The following is a 24,527-nucleotide window of genomic DNA, read 5'->3' as shown; positions in this document are numbered from 1 at the left end:
TGCCGGTGAATTTGAGAAACTGGCAGTGTGGGTTGAAAATACCCCGTCCCGGGCTGTCGGGCATCAGGTATTTCGAACGCTGAATAGAGGTTGGAATGTTAAATCATATATTGGGTAAGATTCCCGTCAACGTAGGTTACAAAATGAAACGACATAAATAAAAATATTTTACTAACTGACAAAAATGTTGACAAATGTTTCTAATTATTGACAAATGTTTTGAACTATTGATAAAAATAGAAAAAGACTGGTATCCTGCCTTCGACTCTTGCAGTTAGTGCGGCAAGGAGCGCAAGCGCTAAAAGCAGGCCAATGAACCTTCAAGCTCCTCACAGCAATAGCCCATTCAATGAGCTTTCCTTGTAGCTAAGATACATAGCGTTCACTGACATGTCAGTGAACGCTATGTATCTTAGCTACTTTCCTTGGTGCTCAGTAAATATAAATACATCCCTAAAAACGAAGTCGGTGCTTCAAATGTAGAAGCAAAACGTATTATTGCTAAGCCTATATCCTATGAGCTCTCTTTATTTGCAACGAAGGTGGGAGGTTGCGACACCGTCTATATCAAGGGAGACTATTCCCGTTTCCGCCGCCAGAGGGAGCATACAACAGTGACAAGTGATTTTACTGGGGATGGTGTACGTGTCGGAAGGTAACGCATTACTTTATTTATTTTAAATAACAAGAGGCAGATACTTGATGTGGTGTTTTATTTTTTCCACGTTTCTTGTGTTTGAGCAGTTAACACGTCCACAACGATTTTGACCAAGCGAAAACAATGATAATTAACATGCGTAAATGTATGACTTCGTCTGCTAATTTCGTTAATCCAAGCCCACGTTATTGTTTACATTGTTATTGTTATTCATTGCTCCTTAGATGTAAAGATTATGTTCAGACATAACATTACATTAATCTCATTGATTAAAAGAAGTGGAAGTATTTGAAATTAAAATTGATTACAACAACCCTTTACGATCCCAAACTGCCAAAGTTAGGGATCGTAAAACCCATTTATAAAGGGTTGTTTGTAATCAAGCCATACTCAGCCAAGATAGGGCAATGCAACTCTAAATACAGTCATTTTTATTCTTGAATTTTCAAATAGGACTTGGATTTTCACTTAGTCTTCAGTAAATGTCTTTGTATGGGCTTCAAAAGAATGAGGTCCCTATTCCTACTGACCATAAAGGTTGCTTTAAAAAGGGGATCAAAGGGCTAAAGACAGAGTGTACCTGCCCTTGGTTTACCCCCAGTGTTCCAACCTTCGTGAAAACATCACGAGTCACCCATGCGAGGAACAATAGAGGGATTAACTAGCATGGTCAGCATATATGCCAACTTTCAAAAAAAGCGTCTACCTCCCGATGGATGAACTAAACCTCACCTGCTAAAGGCGAACAAAATTGGAATTGATTAAATATTCAGTGTTATGATTGGTAAGATGAACTAACATAGATTACTCTTAATAACAGCTCCTAAATAATCTTTGATATTACTGATGTATTTTAAGGAATGTCATTACAGTTTATTACATGAATAATGTTAAGAATACACTACTCTGTCTTTAAGCATGTTTAACATGTTAAAAGGACCAACAATTGTCCAGTAGAGTCCCAATTATCAGGATTACATCCATACTTGAATCCTAATATTTTTAAATTACTGAACTTCTTCAAGTATGAGCAAGCATTTTCTGAGGCAAACATCTTGCAACTGACTGCCAACTGGAAATTGAGGCCTAAAAGAAGGAAATACAGGCAGTTAAATCAGAGACTTCAAACTCGGAAGAATGCCCTTGAGAATGGCACCAAGATAATCTTTGAGTATGCAAATGGTGTATCAAATCTAACTGCATTGTAAGTGAACAGTATTGATAAATCTATGAAGGTATGAATACGTATTGATGAATCTTTGAATGTATGTATTGCAAGCTTTCCAAAGCATGGGAAATCAATGTCAGTGGTGGTTGTTGGTGAATATACACCATGGGGAAAAAAGATGAAATGGTGAAAAATGAAAAACATAAACAGTCAAAGTCATGTAATTTTTTTTATGTACACCAGATCCCATGCCAACTTTAACCCCTTAATCCCCTAATCCCTTGATTTTCAAAAGTTGGCACAGTTGGAGCACACCCCTAAAACAGCTGACACAAAGGAAAGAAGGGCCAGAATCACAGCTGTGGGCAAGAGCTAATTTTAGCTTTGTTTACAGTGTACCTGTTACACAGTGATTCAATCATTGTTATGCTCTGTTGTAACCATCATGTAGTGGTTAAGATATGGGTAAAATCATACTTTTTTTCATGAGCTAGCACAACAAAATTACTTCAGTCCCAAATGATTTCCTCTTCCTTGGCAAACTGTTAGTTTGCACCATAATAAACAGTACAAATTGATTTTTACTTCAACTTGTGAATCTTGCATCATTCAAAATGATAGCTACTATTAGCTACATTGGGGACCTGAGATAGGCACACAGTGACAATTTGCATGTTCAAAGTGATTGTCTAATGAATGATATGAGTGTTTTAAGAACGAGGAATCTTGTGTGCAGGTAACCAGCATGAACCATCCAATTCCCATGCCTTTATATTTGTAACAGATGAAAACAAATAAATTAACAGAATTATATATTAGGGCTGCAACAGATCCATTATGAGGTGAATATGATACAATCACAAATATCAAGTAACTGATACCATTACAAGTCAGCTGTTTGTGTATTGTTCAATATATATTCAGTAAACAATGGCAAAATATCATTATTTGACCATGTGGTAAAATGTAAACATATATTTATGACAATGACACATTACATTCTGATTGCACATAGAAGTGCTATTATCCTATCTGGTTTGTATATTTTCCATTTTGCATGTCTAATTTTGCTAAAGACTCATGTATATGTCAGGGTAGAGACTGCGATCTGGTAGAATCTCAGTAGAGATTGCGATCAGAGTCTCTACTGGTAGAATCTCCAATCCTACTAGTAGAGATTGCAATCGTAGTCTCTACTGGTAGAGACTACGATTATATGGAATAAACTATGCAAGCAAGTGCAAGCTTATGCAAGCAAGTATAATTAAGTGGGGGTATTTTGTTTTTGTTTTTTGAGTGGTGTCCAAATTTGGCAGCTTGGTCTCATGATGTAAATACAGTGTTACAAACCATTTTTATTTTGATATTGTTTACAGTGAGGTGTTAAATGTTTGTTATAAAAGTCTCAGTTAAAAGTAGGAAGTTCATTCAGATGTATTTCAAAACCTGCCTTACTTGGACCTGTTGTTATTAAACAATAACAGTTGGTCTCTTGATGAAAGAAGTTGACTCCCAAAAACATGTCCATGACTCCCTCTCATAACACCAGGGAGTCATGATGACTCCTAAATTCTTATGCCTAGGGCAAACACTGATTATGCAATTGATCTTGCTTGTAATCAGTTTTGTAATATATGTATATACATGTATTGTAATATGATCTCTCAAGTCCCATTTGTATTTTTAGTCCTTAATATATCTGTAGAAGTGGAAACAGTCTAGTGTTATATCTGAATAAAATGCATAGTACTGTTCAGAAAAAGTGTCTGTGTTGTTTACCCACAGATCACTCGGAGTTTCTACCAGTTGAAGACGATTGCAGCCTCTACTAGTAGGATCAGAGTTTCTACCAGTTGAATTGGAGAATGTACTGGTAGAATCTCCGATTCAACCAGTAGAGACTAACATGTCTGATTATCAATCTCTACTAGTAGGATCGAGATTCTACCAGTAGAGACTCATTTTGTTTATGATGATCGCCTAGTTCAAATCTACTGGTAGAGACTCCGATCGCAATCTCTACTGGTAGAATCGCCGATTCTACCAGATCGCAGTCTCTACCCTGACATATACATGTATTTATGCATATGAATGTACTGTACATAATTTCCTATTCCATTCACACGCACAGGCACGCACACACATTTTCAATGCTCAAAATGAGAAATATCTCCAGTGAGAATAATCTGTCACTGATTTAAAATTAGTGCTGTAGATTCACAAAGTCTTGAGAAATGCATTAACGGGAATATGTATTTCAAGGCCTATTAGTATTACTTTCAAAAAGAAAATAAACACTTCAAACACAGGTAACTTGTCAGGCGTTGTTCATTTGAAAAAATGGAAAATCCAAGGATGCTTTTATAAAACAATTGTATCAGATTCATGTTATTTGTAATTACACTCTGATGGGATGTAACATTCTGTACTTTTTGTTGCAGGCCAAGTCCTTGATTCAAGGTCGCCATGGCGACTATCAGTCATCCCAGAAATGTTCTGGGGATTTATCAATTTCATTTTACTGTTGTAAGTAGTGCTGTTCCAATCAGCTGAAATTATCAGTCATTTTTCTGAAGTATTATTCTTAATTAATTTATAGAGCAAAAACTGTAATTAGAAGATAAAGCTACACTGTTTTCAATTTTGCGGCCCTTTATCGTTGATTTAAGACCGCTAAGTGTAATTTAAAAACTGAACGCGTTAGCGTGAGGTTTTAAATTAAACATTTAGCGGTCTTAAATCAACGATAAAGGACCGCAAAATTGAAAACAGTGTAGCTTTATCTTCATTCTAGCACGTCTGATAAGCGTTTTAAAACCGAACTGTTTGGTGCGCAAGAACACAAGGCGCGAAGGGGCCTTTTTCCTGGAAATTGCTTGGAATCGTCCCGTTGAGGGACAGGTTGTGTAATGAACAAAATGAGACATTTTCAACAACATAAATGCTTTATTTCAGGAACCAGTATGCTTCTATTTGTAACAAATAGCATACATAAATTTTAAAAAATACAGTTTATACTGTGAGCAAGTACAATTATTTGATTTTTCTCAAGCGAATTATTGATCTCCCCTACTGTATGACAATTGACTCGTCCCAATTCAAGCCGTGAAGTCGCTAAGTTTAGTCGCCGCTAACTTTATTCACGGAAATTTTTAATAACTGTTGATAACCGCCCTACAATTCCCAAGTTGGAAAAGACCTGACATGCCATGTTTTATGTGGGATACATGGACAGTGGAAGTGGAAGGACTGGGCATTACGGCCGGGACGGAAGTGGTCAGGTTAGGACGTGTGGGCCGAAGTGTGTTGTCGACGTCAACACACGTAGATCTGGACCCGGTTTGAATATATACTGCTGCTTTTGCGCTGCTGACAGATTTTCCAGCTTCGTAGTTTCTTCACTGGGATTAGGTTAAAAAAATTCTCCTTCAAACTATTCGGTTTTTACTTTAAAAAACTCCCCAAAGATGCTGCTGAGATAGAAATTGCCGATGTCCGACATGTTTGTTTACAAACAATAGGGTCAACAAGGTCGTTGTATTCATACGTGGTGAATCGGTCTCTATAATTAGCGGTCTTAAACTGCCATTTAAGTACGGTTTGATGAGCTCTCAGCCAATCAGAATCGAGTATCACACAATGTCGTGCTAGAATTAAAATTACACAATGGTAGGATATATTTCTGTATGTTAAATAATAGTATTCTTTATAATATTTTACTGATGACTGTGCCAGAATTCATCCCGTTATATTATTGTGCATGTTTGAACTTGATCGCCAGGAAACGTGTGCACATCTGATTGTACGATAAATGTCATAATGACTAATATGTAATAATATGTTGAAATAATGAAAACGTACAGGTTAATATGCATTTTATTCATCCTTCACAATATAAATGCTGTAATCGTGGCCAACATCCTGGCAGATGTACCGCAACCGGTAACCTGTAACATCGTCCTGGCAGGGCACTGGCGAGCTAAAAAATATTTCCGTGAAATTGTATCTCATATATAAGACGACCTCCTTCTACAGACATATTTTTTTTGGTCCTCAAAATTCGGCTTATAGACAGTAGTATACGGTACCTGCTTCTTTTAGTAACCTTTGTTTTGTTTTTATTTGTTTGCATGTTTATGGACACCCAGACAACAGGAGGGGCATCACAGTGATTTGGGTAGCCTTGAAAAAGATATTGTCTTATGTTTAAAAACAAGTCAGTGATTGTGAAATAACAAATACAAATATATGGGTTTACAATCCCTGGGTCATGACTCATTGATTATTTCAAATTGAGATGGTGTGAAAACTTTTACCATATGTAAATTGCAGAAGGAACTATTCAACAACCAGCTTACCCAGACTTGTCAATATCTCCCTGTTGGTTATAAATACCTTAATATATACTATGCCCTTTTAGCTATGGGTTTCTCCCCTACATAATATAACATCATTGAGATCTAAAAGTTATGAATAAATGTTTCAGTGGTGTGACTCACCTGGAAAAAAACAGAACTTTGGCTTTATACACATAAGTCCTTTATCCAGATACACATTGTGTCGCACAAATAGACATGATAGAGTTGTTCTTGTCACACCTGTATTGCATATTGTATTCTCTGGCGCAGTGTTAACCCTGAAAATCTGCAGGCCCTAAGGACTCCAAACCATAAAAAGTTGTCGGTCCTGATCAGAATGTGTAGGCCCTATATTTTAGCCCAAATATAAGTAATTCCCAGCAAACAAACTGTGTTAAAGAGTTAAAGGATAACTTGTTCGAGGTTAAAAGATCATATCCCAGTAATCTAAATGGCTTCCTCGAAAATGATAGTTGTTTCACTTACAGACAACAGCTGCTGATCGAGATAAAAACTAGAAATTACTGGATGATATTTTCTGAAATGCAATACCCTAGTTATTGGGGATGGAAAAGCTGTCAGCCATAAGGACCTGCAGAAAACAAAAGCTGTGGGTCTGAGTGGTTTTCAGTCGTCTTTTGGCGTGAGGAAGAACGTTAATTTTTAACACTGTTATTGTACAGATCTATCTAACAGATTTCATATGTAATATGTTAGCGTAGTTACTATGTTACTAAGTCTGGTCAATCCTTGATTAATTATTATGTTTATAGATCACTTTGATATAACTGGAATGTTACGCGTGTGCTGCTTGTGGCACTGGACAGAAACAAGCTGAGTGACCAATGGTGAAATGACCTTAATATGTTCATCCTCAACAATGTACATAGAATATTAGGATTATGATGATTACAGTTCATTGGTAACCTTGGTCTGCTGTGCAGTTTGTCAAACAGTACAAAGTCATAATATGGAGATATGTCAGTCAGTAGTATTAGTAGTTGTTAATTAGTACCTCTGTTTTGTTTACAGCTTCCAGACCATGTATGATGTGAGTATCTTTCATCCCTTGTAGGGGCGGTGGGGTAGTCTAGTGGTTAAAGCATTGGCTCGTCACGCAGAAGACCCGGGTTCGAATCCCCACATGGGTACAATGAGTGAAGCCCATTTCTGGTGTCCCCCGCCGTGATATTGCTGGAATATTGCCTAAAGCGTCGTAAAACCAAACTCAGTCAGTCAGTCATCCCTTGTGTTCATGCTAAAATTAACCCGTGAAGATCCAGGTTAGAATTGATCTTCAGTAACCCATGCTTGTCATAAGAGGCGACTAATGGGATTAGGTGGTCAGGCTCGCTGACTTGGTTGACACATGTCATCATATCCCAATTGTGTAGATTGATGCTCCTAATGTTGATCACAGGATTGTCTGGTCCATATTCGATTCTTTACAGACCGCCTCCATATAGCTGGAATATTGCTTAGTGCGGCTTAAAACTAACTTAACTCAAACTCAAAGTAAATTTCTTTTGTCAAAATTGGACACACTTCAGTGCGATCCAAGTCTGCAGTCCTGTAAGGATTTCAGGTTAAATTTGTCCAAGTATTTTATGGCAGTGTAAGAGCTGAATGCAAGGTGCAATATATAGTTGAATATTATTCCCTAATTGCATGAGATAATGTTCATGACCCACTTGCACAAAGCGATCTTAGCACTACAACTATCTTAAGCCTATGTTTGTAAATGGGAGTTACAATCATTATAGCGCTAAGATCGCATTATGCATGTGAGCCCATGGCAATACTTCAAGTTGGTCAGTTGGTGATTCAGAATAAAAGCATACCAAAATTTGATCCAAATATATATTTTTCTGTATCAGGAATAGTATAGTCTAAGTGAAGGGATTTTAGTTTCTGCTTTTAGTTTTACTTGATTGAAAGTTATGAATATTCACAAGTGAAGCACTCTTATATGTTTGGGGTTAATTTTGCATATGAAATCAATTGACAGTCATAATTTGGGACCAGCCAGTCATGAATGGTGACATTCAGACATCATGCTTTTCAGGTGTGATGGGACATTTGTTGATTGTGTAAATGGTATTAACAAACAACCACAACAAGTCAAAATGTGACGTGTATTAATTCTCACATAATGAGAAATATGTATTCCATGGGTATTCATGAAATGTTTTGTCATGCTGTCACTTGAATCTGATGAAAATGTCTTAATGAACATTTCACATGGTGATGAGGAAAAGGAATTCTGACTTTTGAGTTGTTCATATTCGAGAAGTTGAAGGGCCCTGATTTTGTGTTCTTTACTGATTTGATGATCTAATATCCATCTGCATCTTCACTTTTACTTACTTCCAACTCATTTGTGGGGAATATGGCGTAAGACTGTGTTTTTGTTAGCATTTTGCCTGGGTGCCTTCATGTTTTCAAACAAAAACTGATGTGTTTAAGCAATCACTGACTGTTTCAGCCCAACAAGACCAAGTATGGGAGTAGTCACACTTCTGACTACAGACCTGGAGGGTGAGTTGTTTCATTCTCATCCATGGTGTACTGCTCGCCATCAGGCGGACACTGTCTTTATATATTACCATTTCAAGTCGACCGTCTCCATGGTGTAGTGGTTAGAGCGTCCTCTAGGAGAGCGGAAAGTTGCGGGTTCGATCCCTGATCGTGCCATACCAAAAAGACGGTAAAATATGGTACTTGTTGGTCCCTGCCTGGCGCTCGGCATTAATGGATGCTGTCAGTACAGTATTGTATGCTGTATGCTATCTGTATAATGTTGTATGCTGTCTGTGTAGTGTTATGTGCTGTTGGATGCTGTCAGTACAATGTTGTATGTTATCTGTATGATGTTGTATGCTGTCTCAATGGTATTGGATGCTGTCAGTACAATGTTGTATGTTATCTTTATGATGTTGTATGCTGTCTCAGTGGTGTTGGATGCTGTGAGTACAATGTTGTATGTTATCTGTATGATGCTGTATGCTGTCTCAGTAGTGTTGGATGCTGTGAGTACAATGTTGTATGTTATCTGTATGATGTTGTATGCTGTCTCAGTGGTATTGGATGCTGTCAGTACAATGTTGTATGTTATCTGTATGATGTTGTATGCTGTCTCAGTGGTGTTGGATGCTGTCAGTACAATGTTGTATGTTATCTGTATGATGTTGTATGCTGTCTCAGTGGTGTTGGATGCTGTGAGTACAATGTTGTATGTTATCTGTATGATGCTGTATGCTGTCTCAGTAGTGTTGGATGCTGTGAGTACAATGTTGTATGTTATCTGTATGATGTTGTATGCTGTCTCAGTGGTGTTGGATGCTGTCAGTACAATGTTGTATGTTATCTGTATGATGTTGTATGCTGTCTCAATGGTATTGGATGCTGTGAGTACAATGTTGTATGTTATCTGTATGATGTTGTATGCTGTCTCAATGGTATTGGATGCTGTCAGTACAATGTTGTATGTTATCTGTATGATGTATGCTGTCTCAATGGTGTTGGATGCTGTCAGTACAATGTTGTATGTTATCTGTATGGTGTTGTATGCTGTCTCAATGGTATTGGATGCTGTCAGTACAATGTTGTATGTTATCTGTATATCTGTATGCATGTTGTATGCTGTCTCAATGGTATTGGATGCTGTCAGTACAATGTTGTATGTTATCTGTATGATGTTGTATGCTGTCTCAGTGGTGTTGGATGCTGTCAGTACAATGTTGTATGTTATCTTTATGATGTTGTATGCTGTCTCAGTGGTGTTGGATGCTGTGAGTACAATGTTGTATGTTATCTGTATGATGCTGTATGCTGTCTCAGTAGTGTTGGATGCTGTGAGTACAATGTTGTATGTTATCTGTATGATGTTGTATGCTGTCTCTCAGTGGTGTTGGATGCTGTCAGTACAATGTTGTATGTTATCTGTATGATGTTGTATGCTGTCTCAATGGTATTGGATGCTGTGAGTACAATGTTGTATGTTATCTGTATGATGTTGTATGCTGTCTCAATGGTATTGGATGCTGTCAGTACAATACAATGTTGTATGTTATCTGTATGATGTTGTATGCTGTCTCAGTAGTGTTGGATGCTGTCAGTACAATGTTGTATGTTATCTTTATGATGTTGTATGCTGTCTCAGTGGTGTTGGATGCTGTGAGTACAATGTTGTATGTTATCTGTATGATGCTGTATGCTGTCTCAGTAGTGTTGGATGCTGTGAGTACAATGTTGTATGTTATCTGTATGATGTTGTATGCTGTCTCAGTGGTGTTGGATGCTGTCAGTACAATGTTGTATGTTATCTGTATGATGTTGTATGCTGTCTCAATGGTATTGGATGCTGTCAGTACAATGTTGTATGTTATCTGTATGATGTTGTATGCTGTCTCAATGGTATTGGATGCTGTCAGTACAATGTTGTATGTTATCTGTATGATGTTGTATGCTGTCTCAATGGTATTGGATGCTGTCAGTACAATGTTGTATGTTATCTGTATGATGTATGCTGTCTCAGTGGTGTTGGATGCTGTCAGTACAATGTTGTATGTTATCTGTATGGTGTTGTATGCTGTCTCAATGGTATTGGATGCTGTCAGTACAATGTTGTATGTTATCTGTATGATGTTGTATGCTGTCTCAATGGTATTGGATGCTGTCAGTACAATGTTGTATGTTATCTGTATGATGTTGTATGCTGTCTCAATGGTGTTGGATGCTGTTAGTACAATGTTGTATGTTATCTGCATGATGTTGTATGCTGTCTCAATGGTATTGGATGCTGTCAGTACAATGTTGTATGTTATCTGTATGATGTTGTATGCTGTCTCAGTGGTGTTGGATGCTGTCAGTACAATGTTGTATGTTATCTGTATGATGTTGTATGCTGTCTCAGTGGTGTTGAATGCTGTCATTACAATGTTGTATGTTATCTGTATGATGCTGTATGCTGTCTCAGTGGTGGTAGATGCTGTCAGTACAATGTTGTATGTTATCTGTATGATGCTGTATTCTGTCTCAGTGGTGTTGGATGCTGTCAGTACAATGTTGTATGTTATCTGTATGATGTTGTATGCTGTCTCAGTGGTATTGGATGCTGTCAGTACAATGTTGAATGTTATCTGTATGATGTTGTATGCTCTCTCAGTAGTGTTGGATGCTGTCAGTACAATGTTGTATGTTATCTTTATGATGTTGTATGCTGTCTCAGTGGTATTGGATGCTGTCAGTACAATGTTGTATGTTATCTGTATGATGCTGTATGCTGTCTCAGTAGTGTTGGATGCTGTGAGTACAATGTTGTATGTTATCTGTATGATGCTGTATGCTGTCTCAGTGGTGTTGGATGCTGTCAGTACAATGTTGTATGTTATCTTTATGATGTTGTATGCTGTCTCAGTGGTGTTGGATGCTGTCAGTACAATGTTGTATGTTATCTGTATGATGTATGCTGTCTCAGTGGTGTTGGATGCTGTCAGTACAATGTTGTATGTTATCTGTATGATGTTGTATGCTGTCTCAATGGTATTGGATGCTGTCAGTACAATGTTGGATGCTATTGGTATAATGTTGTGTATATCTGTGACACATCTGTATAATCTTGTATGCTGTTGTGTTTCAGCCCTCCTGGCCCAGGTCCACGCAGAAGGATGGGAGGATTCAGGGCCGGACCAGGTATGATCCAGGGGAGATAATTCATTGATAGTGTCATACGGAATATATTGTAGTGTTGTCTGTCATACAAAGTCAAACATTCTGTGTCAGGGTTTTCTGTTCTATTGCTTGAAATCAAGACACAGCATTAACATGATGAATCATAACTCAATCTTACTGCTAGAATTGAGTACACCCAGGAACTGATTCTTACCTGACAGCATCCATTGTGATGTAGCTGAATTCAACCACTCAAACACACTGGTCCATCTATCATGTTGTGTGCAGTTTAAATAGTTGTCTACGACATCAGTGTCATTCAACATTTACTAGTTGATTTCTGCACATTTGACTGACTGACTGAGTTTGGTTTTACGCCGCTTTTAGCAATATCACGGCAGGGGACACCAGAAATGGGCCTCACACATTGTACCCATGTGGGGATTCGAACCCGGGTCTTCGGCGTGATGAGCCAACGCTTTCACCTCTAGGCTACCCCACCGCCCCTCTGCACATTTGAGGGGCGGTGGTGTAGCCTAGAGGTGAAAGCATTTGCTCGTCATGCCCAAGACCTGGGTTCGATTCCCCACATGGGTACAATGTGTGAAGCCTATTTCTGGTTTCCCCCGCTGTGATACTGCTGGAATATTGTTAAAAGTGGCCTAAAACCAAAATGCACACTCTCTCTTGACATTTGACCTTGCCTGTCCATTTCCTTAGTTGTGCTTATCTTGTTTTGCTTTCTCACATCACAATGGCTTGATGAACACAAAGAAATTGAAAACATGGAAATGGCCATTTAATGTAATGAAGTGGATGAAGTTTGTTTGTTTTGTTTTGTTGTTTTACGCCACACTTGTCAGTAGCCCAGCTATAGAGCGGTTGTGCATGAAGTCATTAAATAACAATGATAATACTATGTTAAAATGTTAGCAATTCCAATCAGTCATTCATTCATCTGAGTTATGTAATCAGGATGTAGTTTTAAGTTCAAATTTCAAATTTCACTAGTATTTCACTTGTACACCATTTCAGTTTTTGACATGTTAGCTTCAACATATTGCCACAACAACTCAGTGTTTCTTTGTACAATCTTTCATGTTCTTGTTTGTCTTTCAGGGGCGCCAAGTCCTCCACCGATGGGAGGGGGAGGATGAGGAAGGTAAACGCCCTGTGACCACCGCCACTGCAGTGAGCAAGCTGGTGGAAGATGTCGCTGGGCCTCACCTTCACATGGCCTGTCTCAAGCATGTTTTGTACATAACATCCCTGGCATAACTAGGACTTTTAACACTTCAGTGGATCCAGTAAATTAATTTGTATGTGTGTAAATTTGAAACAAAGGGAGTGAAGAATTACTTATTTTTAAGCATTGATTTACGTTTGTTCTGAACATCCATTTGACAGGCCAAGCCATCTGGTATAACAGCGGTTGTTATTGTAAAAGCAACATTATGATGCGTTTTCTTGAAACTCAGCTGGGTTGGAAAATGTTGATGTTGCTGTTAGCTAGAGGTTTCATTTTGTACATAGCTCATCAGTCAGTAAATTGAGGGAAAAAATGAAAAAAAATATTACATCTTTCTTTTATTCATATGTTTCATATCATGCTTTTGTCATTTGCCAAGGCAACAACTTGTACATACTCTGTTGTTTTGTACATAATCATGAAGCCACATGGTTCATCCTTGAGGGAGTTTATTTATTCTGTAACAAAAGGGGTTTGATATGGTCAACATTCTGTCAGGCAATTTGAGAATCTAGTAAATGTATGAATGATTAGAATGATCTACAGTTTGGACTTGTGGAAGTTTATAATTGGTGTCTACTTTTCTTTTTTGTGATTTTACTTGTCAAAAAGAGTTTTGTGAAAATGTATGCATTTGCATTTAGGCCTAGTCATTCAGTAATGTTGAAAGTATCAAAAGTGGGCTAGGTATTCTGTTTAGGTGATATATAACATGTGATACACATACCATCATTACAGATAATTCTTTTCATCTTGTTGAGGAATACCTTAATCTTCAGCTATGATTTAGCAAAATCAATTAAATTTTATACCCATAGATTTTTAAGTCTACACCCTGGAAACAGCTGTTAAGAATTCTTCGGGACTTGCAATTAGTTTGATTCATTAACAGTATTTTATCTTTAGTGGTTTAGAAATTATAAGTTTTCATGAGAAAAAGTCATAAAAAGGAAGTCAATGATATGTGATATGTTTTGTGAGTAAAGACTATTTAAACTATGGAACAAAAATTGAATCAGCTTGTGTGCAATGAGTTGCAACTGTGTAACATGTGAAATAAAATCTAAGACTTTTATGAGAATGTGTTGTTATTATTCACTGGAGTGAGTTTGATGCTTTTGTTAACAGAAAGTGCACGCTGCAAATATTTGTATTTTGGTATGCTTGATGTATGAAAATTGCAAGACAGTCGTGTATGAAAAGGTAGTGGTTCCGATTGGAATTCCAGTGCTGAATGGATCTGTAGTGTCCTATTCCAATGTCGTGAGATCACTATGGGGATCAGGATGGTATAATAAATTTAGTGACACCAAAGATGTCAAGTATGAATGTAAAGCTGGACCGTCACATTTGCATTACTGTAACATACTGCATAATAAATTTTGTAGAAATCTGTCCTTAGCTATGTTATTATAACATTCATCTATTGTAAATATATGTTTGAAAACATCGTAAGCTGAAACACATTCAGAAATAAACAACTCACACTTTGCTAAGTATCACAAAAATTCACAACTTTACTTAAACGTAGATTTATAATTTGAAATTGTATCCATTTAAAACTGGATGAATAATAATATGGTAACCCCTCATTAGGCAAATAGTCACTTGAAGCTAATCTTATGCACTTGATACACGAGTAACCATAAAAATGGTTTTCATGGCACCAATCAACCATTTTGCAAATCATGGAACCAATCATTGACAAATAAACAACACATGTCAATAGCAGTTATGGGATCCACAAGATTCAATGCAATACTGAAGCCTAGGATCCATGCTTACAATAAGCGTAGATATTTAAACCAAATTTGACCCCACATAATAGTTTTCTGTTGAATCCATGATTTGATCCGGAAAGAGTTCCTTCCGTTCCCCTAACCTTAAACTTAACCCTAAACCTAAACCTAACATAAATTTGGGACTTTTAGTCACTTTTGTGAGTTCTCTAGTAATTGTTGTGTTAAGCTTTCTTAATCATTTTAGTATATATTAATTTATAAATATTATTTGGGATGGGGGAACGGGAGGAACTCTTACCTTTGATCCTCAGCAAAGTATATATAATGTGAAATAATAATGAGATCACACATATTTGCTGGCAGATGAACAGGATCTGTAAGAAATTGTTATCCATCAATAGGATAAGTATATGAATATACAATTAATTGTTCAAATCCCATTATTCCACAAAACGAGTTGACAGTTTGGGCGATTTAAAAAAAAATATAACGTAACTATAAAAGTCTGTTGGGAAACACTCAACGTTTTGTGCAAACTACGGACGCTGACATAAATATATCCAGGGATAATCTACGTTTTATAGTCTCCCTGATATATCCAAGAAAGCCCATGCAAGTCTAGAATATTTGGCAAAGCTATATATTAATACCACTATTTCTAAAAAATGAAGAAAGTCTCTGGGCTCCTTTTCATCATATTTTATTATCATAATCTTTTAAGTTAGGAACAGATTTTTTCTGTAAAATACCCAGATAGCATTCTGACGTTGGCCCAACGTTGGTTTCCTAAATACCTCTCGCGTTGCCTATTTCGTACAAATCTCGCAATGCCATCACATAGCAAGCATTTTCATTTCAACCTACGCAATAATAGTAGAGGGTCAGGCTTGCACTAAGTGGTGGGTATATTTTCCATATCCAATTTATTACGGATTTATAAATTCCTGTACGAGATTGTGTCAGAATCTACCACGAAACAACACAAGTTTCTGTAAGTCCATAAATAGGTGTCCTGGATCAAGCTTCAACGAAGAGATCGAGAGCAAAGTAAGGTAAGGTCAAAGGTGAAATCGGATAGAAGTTTCCACACCGCAGCAAAGAATAATTTTCATTATTAAATCAGTTTTCTAATTAAGGTATCACTACAAAATTCTAACTACTACTTTCCAAAGATCAGTGGCCAAATAAATACACAGACACAAACGATGCTAAATTAACTGCATCCGCTATTAGCTACACTGCGGAATAGTACACAGCCTGCTATTTTGCCGTGTTGCTTTCAGCCAATCCTCGGTAGTATAGTGGTCAGTATCCCCGCCTGTCACGCGGGAGACCCGGGTTCAATTCCCGGCCGGGGAGAGATACTTTTTTTGACTGTAAATTTTTAAAAGAACTGTTTTACTGCCCTCCTTCTTCACGTTCCTGTACACATGTTCGTCAATGCCACCAATGCCTGTATGTATGACGGATGTTCTTGGTAGTATATTGCTCTCCATTTCTGTTGGGAATTTGAATATGTATGGAAATGTACAGTGACAGCTCTGTGTCTCTCACAGAAAAGGGCATGCCAAGTGGTCACGTTTTAGCGTGTGTATGTTTCAACTTGGATGATAGCTGGAGTATGCCCTCCACTGTACAGCCTGCTATTTTGCCGTGTTGCTTTCAGCCAATCCTCGGTAGTATAGTGGTCAGTATCCCCGCCTGTCACGCGGGAGACCCGGGTTCAATTCCCGGCCGGGGAGATACTTTTTGACTGTAAATTTTTAAAAGAACTGTTTTACTGCCCTCCTTCTTCACGTTCCTGTACACATGTTCGTCAATGCCACCAATGCCTGTATGTATGACGGATGTTCTTGGTAGTATTATATTTGTATTTTGGTATGCTTGATGTATGAAAATTACCTTAGAACAGTTAGTGGTTCGATTGGAATTCCAGTGCTGAATGGATCTGTGTGTCTATTCAATGTCATTGAGATCACTATGGGGATGGGATGGTTATAATGACTGACACCAAAGATGATGTCAAGTATGGATATGTAAAAGCTGGACCGTCACATTTGCATTACTGTAACATACTGCATAATTAATTTGTAGAAATCTGTCATATAGCTATGTTATTATAACATTCATCTTTTTGTAAATATATGTTTAGAAAACATCGTAAAGCTGAAACACATTCTGAAATAAACAACTCACGCACTTTGCTAAGTATCACAAAAATTCACAACTTTACTTAAACGTAGATTTATAATTTGAAATTGTATCATTTAAAACTGGATGAATAATATGGTAACCCCTCATTAGGCAAATAGTCACTTGAAGCTAATCTTATGCACTTGATACACGGTAAACAACAAAAATGGTTTTTCATGAAATCAACCATTTTTGCAAATCATGGAACCAATCATTGACAAATAAACAACACATGTCAATAGCTTGGTTATGGGATCCACAAAAGATTCAATGCAATATACTGAAGCCTAGGATCCCATGCTTACAATAAGCGTAGATATTTAAACCAAATTTGACCCACATAATAGTTTTTCTGTTGAGATCCATGATTTGATCGGAAGAGTTCCTTCCACGTTCCCCTAACCTTAAACTTAACCCTAAACCTAAACCTAACATAAATTTGGGACTTTTAGTCCTTTTTGTGGTCTCTAATTGTTGTATTAAACTTTTAATCATTTTAGTATATATTAATTTATAAATATTATTTGGGATGGGAGCAGGGAGGAACTCTTACTACTTTGATCTCAACAAAAGTATATATAATGTGAAATAATAATGAGATCACACACATATTTGCTGTAGTAGACAGGTTGTAAGAAATTGTTATCCATCAATAGGATAAGTATATGAATATACAATTAATTGTTCAAATCCCATTATTCCACAAGAAACAGGTTGACAGTTTGGGCGATTTAAAAAAAAATATAACGTAACTATAAAGTCTGTTGGGAAACACTTTCAACGTTTTGTTACAAACCACGGACGCTGACATAAATATATCGGGGATATTAATCGTTTTATAGTCTCCTGATATATCAAAGAAAGCCCATGCTGATCTAGAGATATTTGGCAAGAAAGCTATATATTAATACCACTATTTCTAAAATGAAAGAAGAAGAAAGTCTCTGGGCTCCTTTTCATCATATTTTATTATCATAATCTTTTAAGTTAGGAACAGATTTTTCTGTAAAATACCAGATAACGCATTCTGACGTTGGCCCAACGTTGGTTTCTGAATACCTCTCGCGTTGCCTATTTCTAAATTTTCTACAAATCTCGGAATACCATCACATAGCAAGCATTTTCATTTCAACCTGCAATAATAGTAGAGGTCCGAGGCCTGCTATCAATTTATTACGGATTTATAAAATTCCTGTACGAGATTGCAGAATCTACCACGAAACAACACACAAGTTTCTGTAAAGTCCGCAAATAGGTGACCTGGATCAAAGCTTCAACGAAGATCGAGCAAAGTAGGTAGAGTCAAAGGTGAAATCGGATGATGCAGAAGTTTCCCACACCGCAGCAAAGAATTTTCATTATTAAATCGGTTCAGATGGGTTTCACTACAAAATTCTAACTACTGCCCAGATCGGTGGCCAAAATAAATACACAATTACGACGATGATAAATTAACTGCATCCGCTATTAGCTAGCTACACTGCTGAATGAGTACACAGCCTGCTATTTTTGTCTTGCTTTCAGCCAATCCTCAGTAGTATATGGTCGGTATCCCCGCCTATCCACGCGGGAGGACCGAAGGTTCAATTCCCGGCCGGGGAGAATCTTTTTGACTGTAAATTTTTAAAGAACTGTTTTACTGCCCTCCTTCTTCGTTCCTGTACACATGTTCGTCAATTACATACCAATGCCTGTAGCGCGCTGTATGACGGATGTTCTTGGTAGTATATTGCTCTCCATTTCTGTTGGAGATTTGAATAATGTATGGAAATGTGCAGTGACAGCTCTGTATCTCTCACAGAAAGAGGGCATACCAGTATGGTCACGTTTTAGCGTATGTTTCAACTTGGATGATAGCTGGAGTATGCCCTCCACTTTACAGCAGCCTGCTATTTTGCCGTGTTGCTTTCAGCCATCCTCGGTAGTATGGTGGTCGATATCCCCGCCTGTCACGCGGGAGACCGGGTTCAATTCCGGCCGGGGAGATACTTTTGACTGTAAATTTTTAAAGAACTTGTTTTACTGCCCTCCTTCTTCACGTTCTGTTTCACGCTTTCGTCAATGCCGCCAATGCCTGCCAGCTACTATGACGGATGTTCTTGGTAGTATATTGCTCTCCATTTCTGTTAGGAGATTTGAATATGGCTTGTGGAAATGTACAGTGACAGCTCTGTGTCTCTCACAAAGAAAGCGCATGCCAAGTGGTCACGTTTTTGAGCGTGTGTATGTTTCAACTTGGATGATGGCTGGAGTATGCCCTCCACTGTACAGCCTGCTATTTTGCCGTGTTGCTTTCAGCCAATCCTCGGTAGTATAGTGGTCAGTATCCCCGCCTGTCACGCGGGAGACCGGGTTCAATTCCGGCCGGGGAGAGATGCTTTTGGCTGTAAATTTTTAAAAGAACTGTTTTACTGCCCTCCTTCTTCACGTTCCTGTACACATGTTCGTCAATACCACCAATGCCTGTATGTATGACGGATGTTCTTGGTAGTATATTGCTCTCCATTTCTGTTGGGAATTTGAATATGTATGGAAATGTACAGTGACAGCTCTGTGTCTCTCACAGAAAAGGGCATGCCAAGTGGTCACGTTTTAGCGTGTGTATGTTTCAACTTGGATGATAGCTGGGTATGCCCTCCACTGTACAGCCTGCTATTTTGCCGTGTTGCTTTCAGCCAATCCTCGGTAGTATAGTGGTCAGTATCCCGCCTGTCACGCGGGAGACCAGGTTCAATTCCGGCCGAAGGAGATACTTTTTGACTGTAAATTTTTAAAGAACTGTTTACTGCCCTCCTTCTTCACGTTCCTGTACACATGTTCGTCAATGCCACCAATGCCTGTATGTATGACGGATGTTCTTGGTAGTATATTATCTCCATTTCTGTTGGGAATTTGAATATGTATGGAAATGTACAGTGACAGCTCTGTGTCTCTCACAGAAAAGGGCATGCCAAGTGGTCACGTTTTAGCGTGTGTATGTTTCAACTTGGATGATGGCTGGAATATGCCCTCCACTGTACAGCCTGCTATTTTGCCGTGTTGCTTTCAACCAATCCTCGGTAGTATAGTGGTCAGTATCCCCGCCTGTCACGCGGGAGACCGGGTTCAATTCCCGGCCGGGAGATACTTTTTGACTGTAAATTTTTAAAAGAACTGTTTTACTGCCCTCCTTCTTCACGTTCCTGTACACATGTTCGTCAATGCCACAATGCCTGTATGTATGACGGATGTTCTTGGTAGTATATTGCTCTCCATTTCTGTTGGGAATTTGAATATGTATGGAAATGTACGGTGACAGCTCTGTGTGTCTCTCACAGAAAGGGCATACCAAGTGGTCACGTTTTAGCGTGTGTGTATGTTTCAACTTGGATGATAGCTGGAGTATGCCCTCCACTGTACAGCCTGCTATTTTGCCGTGTTGCTTTCAGCCAATCCTCGGTAGTATAGTGGTCAGTATCCCCGCCTGTCACGCGGGAGACCAGGTTCAATTCCCGGCCGGGGAGAGATACTTTTGGACTGTAAATTTTTAAAGAACTGTTTTACTGCCCTCCTTCTTCGTTCCTGTACATGTTTCGTCAATGCCACCAATGCCTGTATGTATGACGGATGTTCTTGGTAGTATATTGCTCTCCATTTCTGTTGGGAATTTGAATATGTATGGAAATGTACGGTGACAGCTCTGTGTCTCACACAGAAAGGGGGCATGCCAAGTGGTCACGTTTTTTAGCGTGTGTATGTTTCAACGGATGATGGCTGGAGTATGCCCTCCACTGTACAGCCTGCTATTTTGCCGTGTTGCTTTCAGCCAATCCTCGGTAGTATAGTGGTCAGTATCCCGCCTGTCACGCGGGAGACCAGGTTCAATTCCCGGCCGGGGAGAGATACTTTTTGACTGTAAATTTTTAAAGAACTGTTTACTGCCCTCCTTCTTCACGTTCCTGTACACATGTTCGTCAATACCACCAATGCCTGTATGTATGACGGATGTTCTTGGTAGTATATTGCTCTCCATTTCTGTTGGGAATTTGAATATGTATGGAAATGTACAGTGACAGCTCTGTGTCTCTCTCACAGAAAGGGCATGCCAAAGTGGTCACGTTTTGGCGTGTGTATGTTTCAACGGATGATGGCTGGGTATGCCCTCCACTGTACAGCCTGCTATTTTGCCGTGTTGCTTTCAGCCAATCCTCGGTAGTATAGTGGTCAGTATCCCCGCCTGTCACGCGGGAGACCGAGTTCAATTCCCGGCCGGGAAGATACTTTTGGACTGTAAATTTTTAAAGAACTGTTTACTGCCCTCCTTCTTCACGTTCCTGTACATGTTCGTCAATGCCACAATGCCTGTATGTATGACGGATGTTCTTGGTAGTATATTGCTCTCCTCCATTTCTGTTGGGAATTTGAATATGTATGGAAATGTACAGTGACAGCTCTGTGTCTCTCACAGAAAAGGGCATGCTGCCAAGTGGTCACGTTTTGGCGTGTGTATGTTTCAACGGATGATGGCTGGAGTATGCCCTCCACTGTACAGCCTGCTATTTTGCCGTGTTGCTTTCAGCCAATCCTCAGTAGTATAGTGGTCAGTATCCCCGCCTGTCACGCGGGAGACCGGGTTCAATTCCCGGCCGGGGAGAATACTTTTTGGACTGTAAATTTTAAAAAACTGTTTTACTGCCCTCCTTCTTCACGTTCCTGTACATGTTCGTCAATGCCACCAATGCCTGTATGTATGACGGATGTTCTTGGTGGTATGTTGCTCTCCATTTCTGTTGGAATTTGAATATGTATGAAATGTACAGTGACAGCTCTGTGTCTCTCTGAAAGGGGCATGCCAAGTGGTCACGTTTTAGCGTGTGTATGTTTCAACGGATGATGGCTGGAGTATGCCCTCCACTGTACAGCCTACTATTTTGCCGTGTTGCTTTCAGCCAATCCTCATTATTATAGTGTTGTCAAATATCCCGCCTGTCGCGGGGAGACCGGGTTCAATTCCCGGCCGGGAGATACTTTTGACTATGAAATTTTTAAAGAACTGTTTTACTGCCCTCCTTCTTCACGTTCCTGTACACATGTTCGTCAATGCCACCAATGCCTGTATGTATGACGGATGTTCTTGGTAGTATATTGCTCTCCATTTCTGTTGGGAATTTGAATATGTATGGGTAATGTACAGTGACAGCTCTGTGTCTCTCACAGAAAGGGCATGCCAAAGTGGTCACGTTTTAGCGTGTGTATGTTTCAACTTGGATGATAAGCTGGAGTATGCCCTCCACTGTACAGCCTGCTATTTTGCCGTGTTGCTTTCAGCCAATCCTCGGTAGTATAGTGGTCAGTATCCCCGCCTGTCACGCAGGAGACCCGGAGTTCAATTCCCGGCCGGGGAGATACTTTTGACTGTAAATTTTTAAAGAACTGTTTACTGCCCTCCTTCTTCACGTTCCTGTACACATGTTCGTCAATGCCGCCAATGCCTGTATGTATGACGGATGTTCTTGGTAGTATATGTGCTCTCCATTTCTGTTGGGAATTTGAATATGTATGGAAATGTACAGTGACAGCTCTGTGTCTCTCACAGAAAGGGCATGCCAAGTGGTCACGTTTTGGCGTGTGTATGTTCAAAACTTGGATGATATTTGGAGTATGCCCTCCACTGTATACAGCCTGCTATTTTGCCGTGTTGCTTTCAGCCAATCCTCAGTAGTATAGTGGTCAGTATCCCGCCTGTCGCGGGAGACCAGGTTCAATTCCCGGCCGGGGAGAGATACTTTTTGACTGTAAATTTTAAAGAACTGTTTTACTGCCCTCCTTCTTCACGTTCCTGTACACATGTTCGTCAATGACACGCAATGCCTGTATGTATGACGGATGTTCTTGGTAGTATATTGCTCTCCATTTCTGTTGGGAATTTGAATATGTATGGAAATGTACAGTGACAGCTCTGTGTCTCTCACAGAAAGGGCATGCCAAGTGGTCACGTTTTAGCGTGTGTATGTTTCAACGGATGATAGCTGGAGTATGCCCTCCACTGTACAGCCTGCTATTTTGCCGTCTTGCTTTCAGCCAATCCTCGGTAGTATAGTGGGTCGGTATCCCCGCCTGTCACGCGGGAGACCAGGGTTCAATTCCCGGCCGGGGAGAGATACTTTTGACTGTAAATTTTTAAAGAACTGTTTTACTGCCTCCTTCTTCACGTTCCTGTACACATGTTCGTCAATGACACCAATGCCTGTATGTATGACGGATGTTCTTGGTAGTATATTGCTCTCTCATTTCTGTTGGGAATTTGAATATGTATGGAAATGTACGGTGACAGCTCTGTGTCTCTCAAAAAGGGCATGCCAAGTGGTCACGTTTTAGCGTGTGTATGTTTCAACTTGGATGATAGCTGGGTATGCCCTCCACTGTACAGCCTGCTATTTGCCGTGTTGCTTTCAGCCAATCCTCGGTAGTATAGTGGTCAGTATCCCCGCCTGTCACGCATTTTTGGGAGACCGGGTTCAATTCCGGCCGGGGAGATACTTTTTGACTGTAAATTTTTAAAGAACTGTTTTACTGCCCTCCTTCTTCACGTTCCTGTACACATGTTCGTCAATGACCACCAATGCCTGTATGTATGACGGATGTTCTTGGTAGTATATTGCTCTCCATTTCTGTTGGGGAATTTGAATATGTATGGAAATGTACAGTGACAGCTCTGTGTCTCTCACAGAAAGGGCATGCCAAGTGGTCACGTTTTAGCGTGTGTATGTTTCAACTTGGATGATAGCTGGAGTATGCCCTCCACTGTACAGCCTGCTATTTTGCCGTCTTGCTTTCAGCCAATCCTCGGTAGTATACCATGGTCAGTATCCCCGCTGTCACGCGGGAGACCAGGTTCAATTCCCGGCCGGGGAGAGATACTTTTTGGACTGTAAATTTTTAAAAGAACTGTTTTACTGCCCTCCTTCTTCACGTTCCTGTACACATGTTCGTCAATGCCACCAATGCCTGTATGTATGACGGATGTTCTTGGTAGTATATTGCTCTCCATTTCTGTTGGGAATTTGAATATGTATGGAAATGTACAGTGACAGCTCTGTGTCTCTCACAGAAAGGGCATGCCAAGTGGTCACGTTTTAGCGTGTGTATGTTTCAACTTGGATGATAGCTGGAGTATGCCCTCCACTGTACAGCCTGCTATTTTGCCGTGTTGCTTTCAGCCAATCCTCGGTAGTATAGTGGTCAGTATCCCCGCCTGTCACGCGGAGACCCGGGTTCAATTCCCGGCCGGGGAGAGATACTTTTTTTGACTGTAAATTTTTAAAAGAACTGTTTTACTGCCCTCCTTCTTCACGTTCCTGTACACATGTTCGTCAATGCCACCAATGCCTGTATGTATGACGGATGTTCTTGGTAGTATATTGCTCTCCATTTCTGTTGGGAATTTGAATATGTATGGAAATGTACAGTGACAGCTCTGTGTCTCTCTCACAGAAAAGGGCATGCC

The 24,527-nt window shown here is 39.4% G+C and overlaps 1 protein-coding gene and 3 non-coding genes across 4 annotated transcripts; all 4 read left to right on the top strand.

The window, feature by feature from the left end:
* The first annotated feature begins 493 nt into the window (after positions 1 to 493).
* Positions 494 to 14,181, top strand: LOC124287747 (selenoprotein K-like). The gene is made up of 6 exons (XM_046724262.1): positions 494 to 655; positions 4,268 to 4,352; positions 7,217 to 7,235; positions 8,670 to 8,722; positions 11,826 to 11,878; positions 12,977 to 14,181. The coding sequence occupies exons 1-6, from the start codon at positions 637 to 639 to the stop codon at positions 13,012 to 13,014; spliced, it is 267 nt and encodes an 88-aa protein (XP_046580218.1). The 5' UTR covers positions 494 to 636; the 3' UTR covers positions 13,015 to 14,181.
* A 1,954-nt stretch (positions 14,182 to 16,135) lies between these two features.
* Positions 16,136 to 16,207, top strand: Trnad-guc. Its single transcript has one exon. It is a non-coding gene; the product is annotated as a tRNA-Asp (tRNA).
* A 311-nt stretch (positions 16,208 to 16,518) lies between these two features.
* On the top strand, positions 16,519 to 16,590 carry Trnad-guc. Its single transcript has one exon. It is a non-coding gene; the product is annotated as a tRNA-Asp (tRNA).
* A 7,654-nt stretch (positions 16,591 to 24,244) lies between these two features.
* On the top strand, positions 24,245 to 24,315 carry Trnad-guc. Its single transcript has one exon. It is a non-coding gene; the product is annotated as a tRNA-Asp (tRNA).
* Positions 24,316 to 24,527: the final 212 nt, after the last annotated feature.

Source organism: Haliotis rubra, unplaced genomic scaffold (genome assembly GCF_003918875.1).
Source record: "Haliotis rubra isolate DU_JTF1 unplaced genomic scaffold, ASM391887v1 Scf111, whole genome shotgun sequence".
Classification (NCBI taxonomy): domain Eukaryota; kingdom Metazoa; phylum Mollusca; class Gastropoda; order Lepetellida; family Haliotidae; genus Haliotis; species Haliotis rubra.
The sequence above is the reverse complement of the archived record's forward strand: the minus strand, read 5'-3'. Positions and strand labels throughout refer to the sequence as shown.

Bases quoted from the DNA above. Each gene is read 5' to 3' on its own strand.
- LOC124287747 (XM_046724262.1), top strand. The intron at 8,723-11,825 runs GTGAGTTGTTTC...GTTGTGTTTCAG, and splicing joins TCTGACTACAGACCTGGAGG to CCCTCCTGGCCCAGGTCCAC. The intron at 11,879-12,976 runs GTATGATCCAGG...TTTGTCTTTCAG, and splicing joins AGGATTCAGGGCCGGACCAG to GGGCGCCAAGTCCTCCACCG.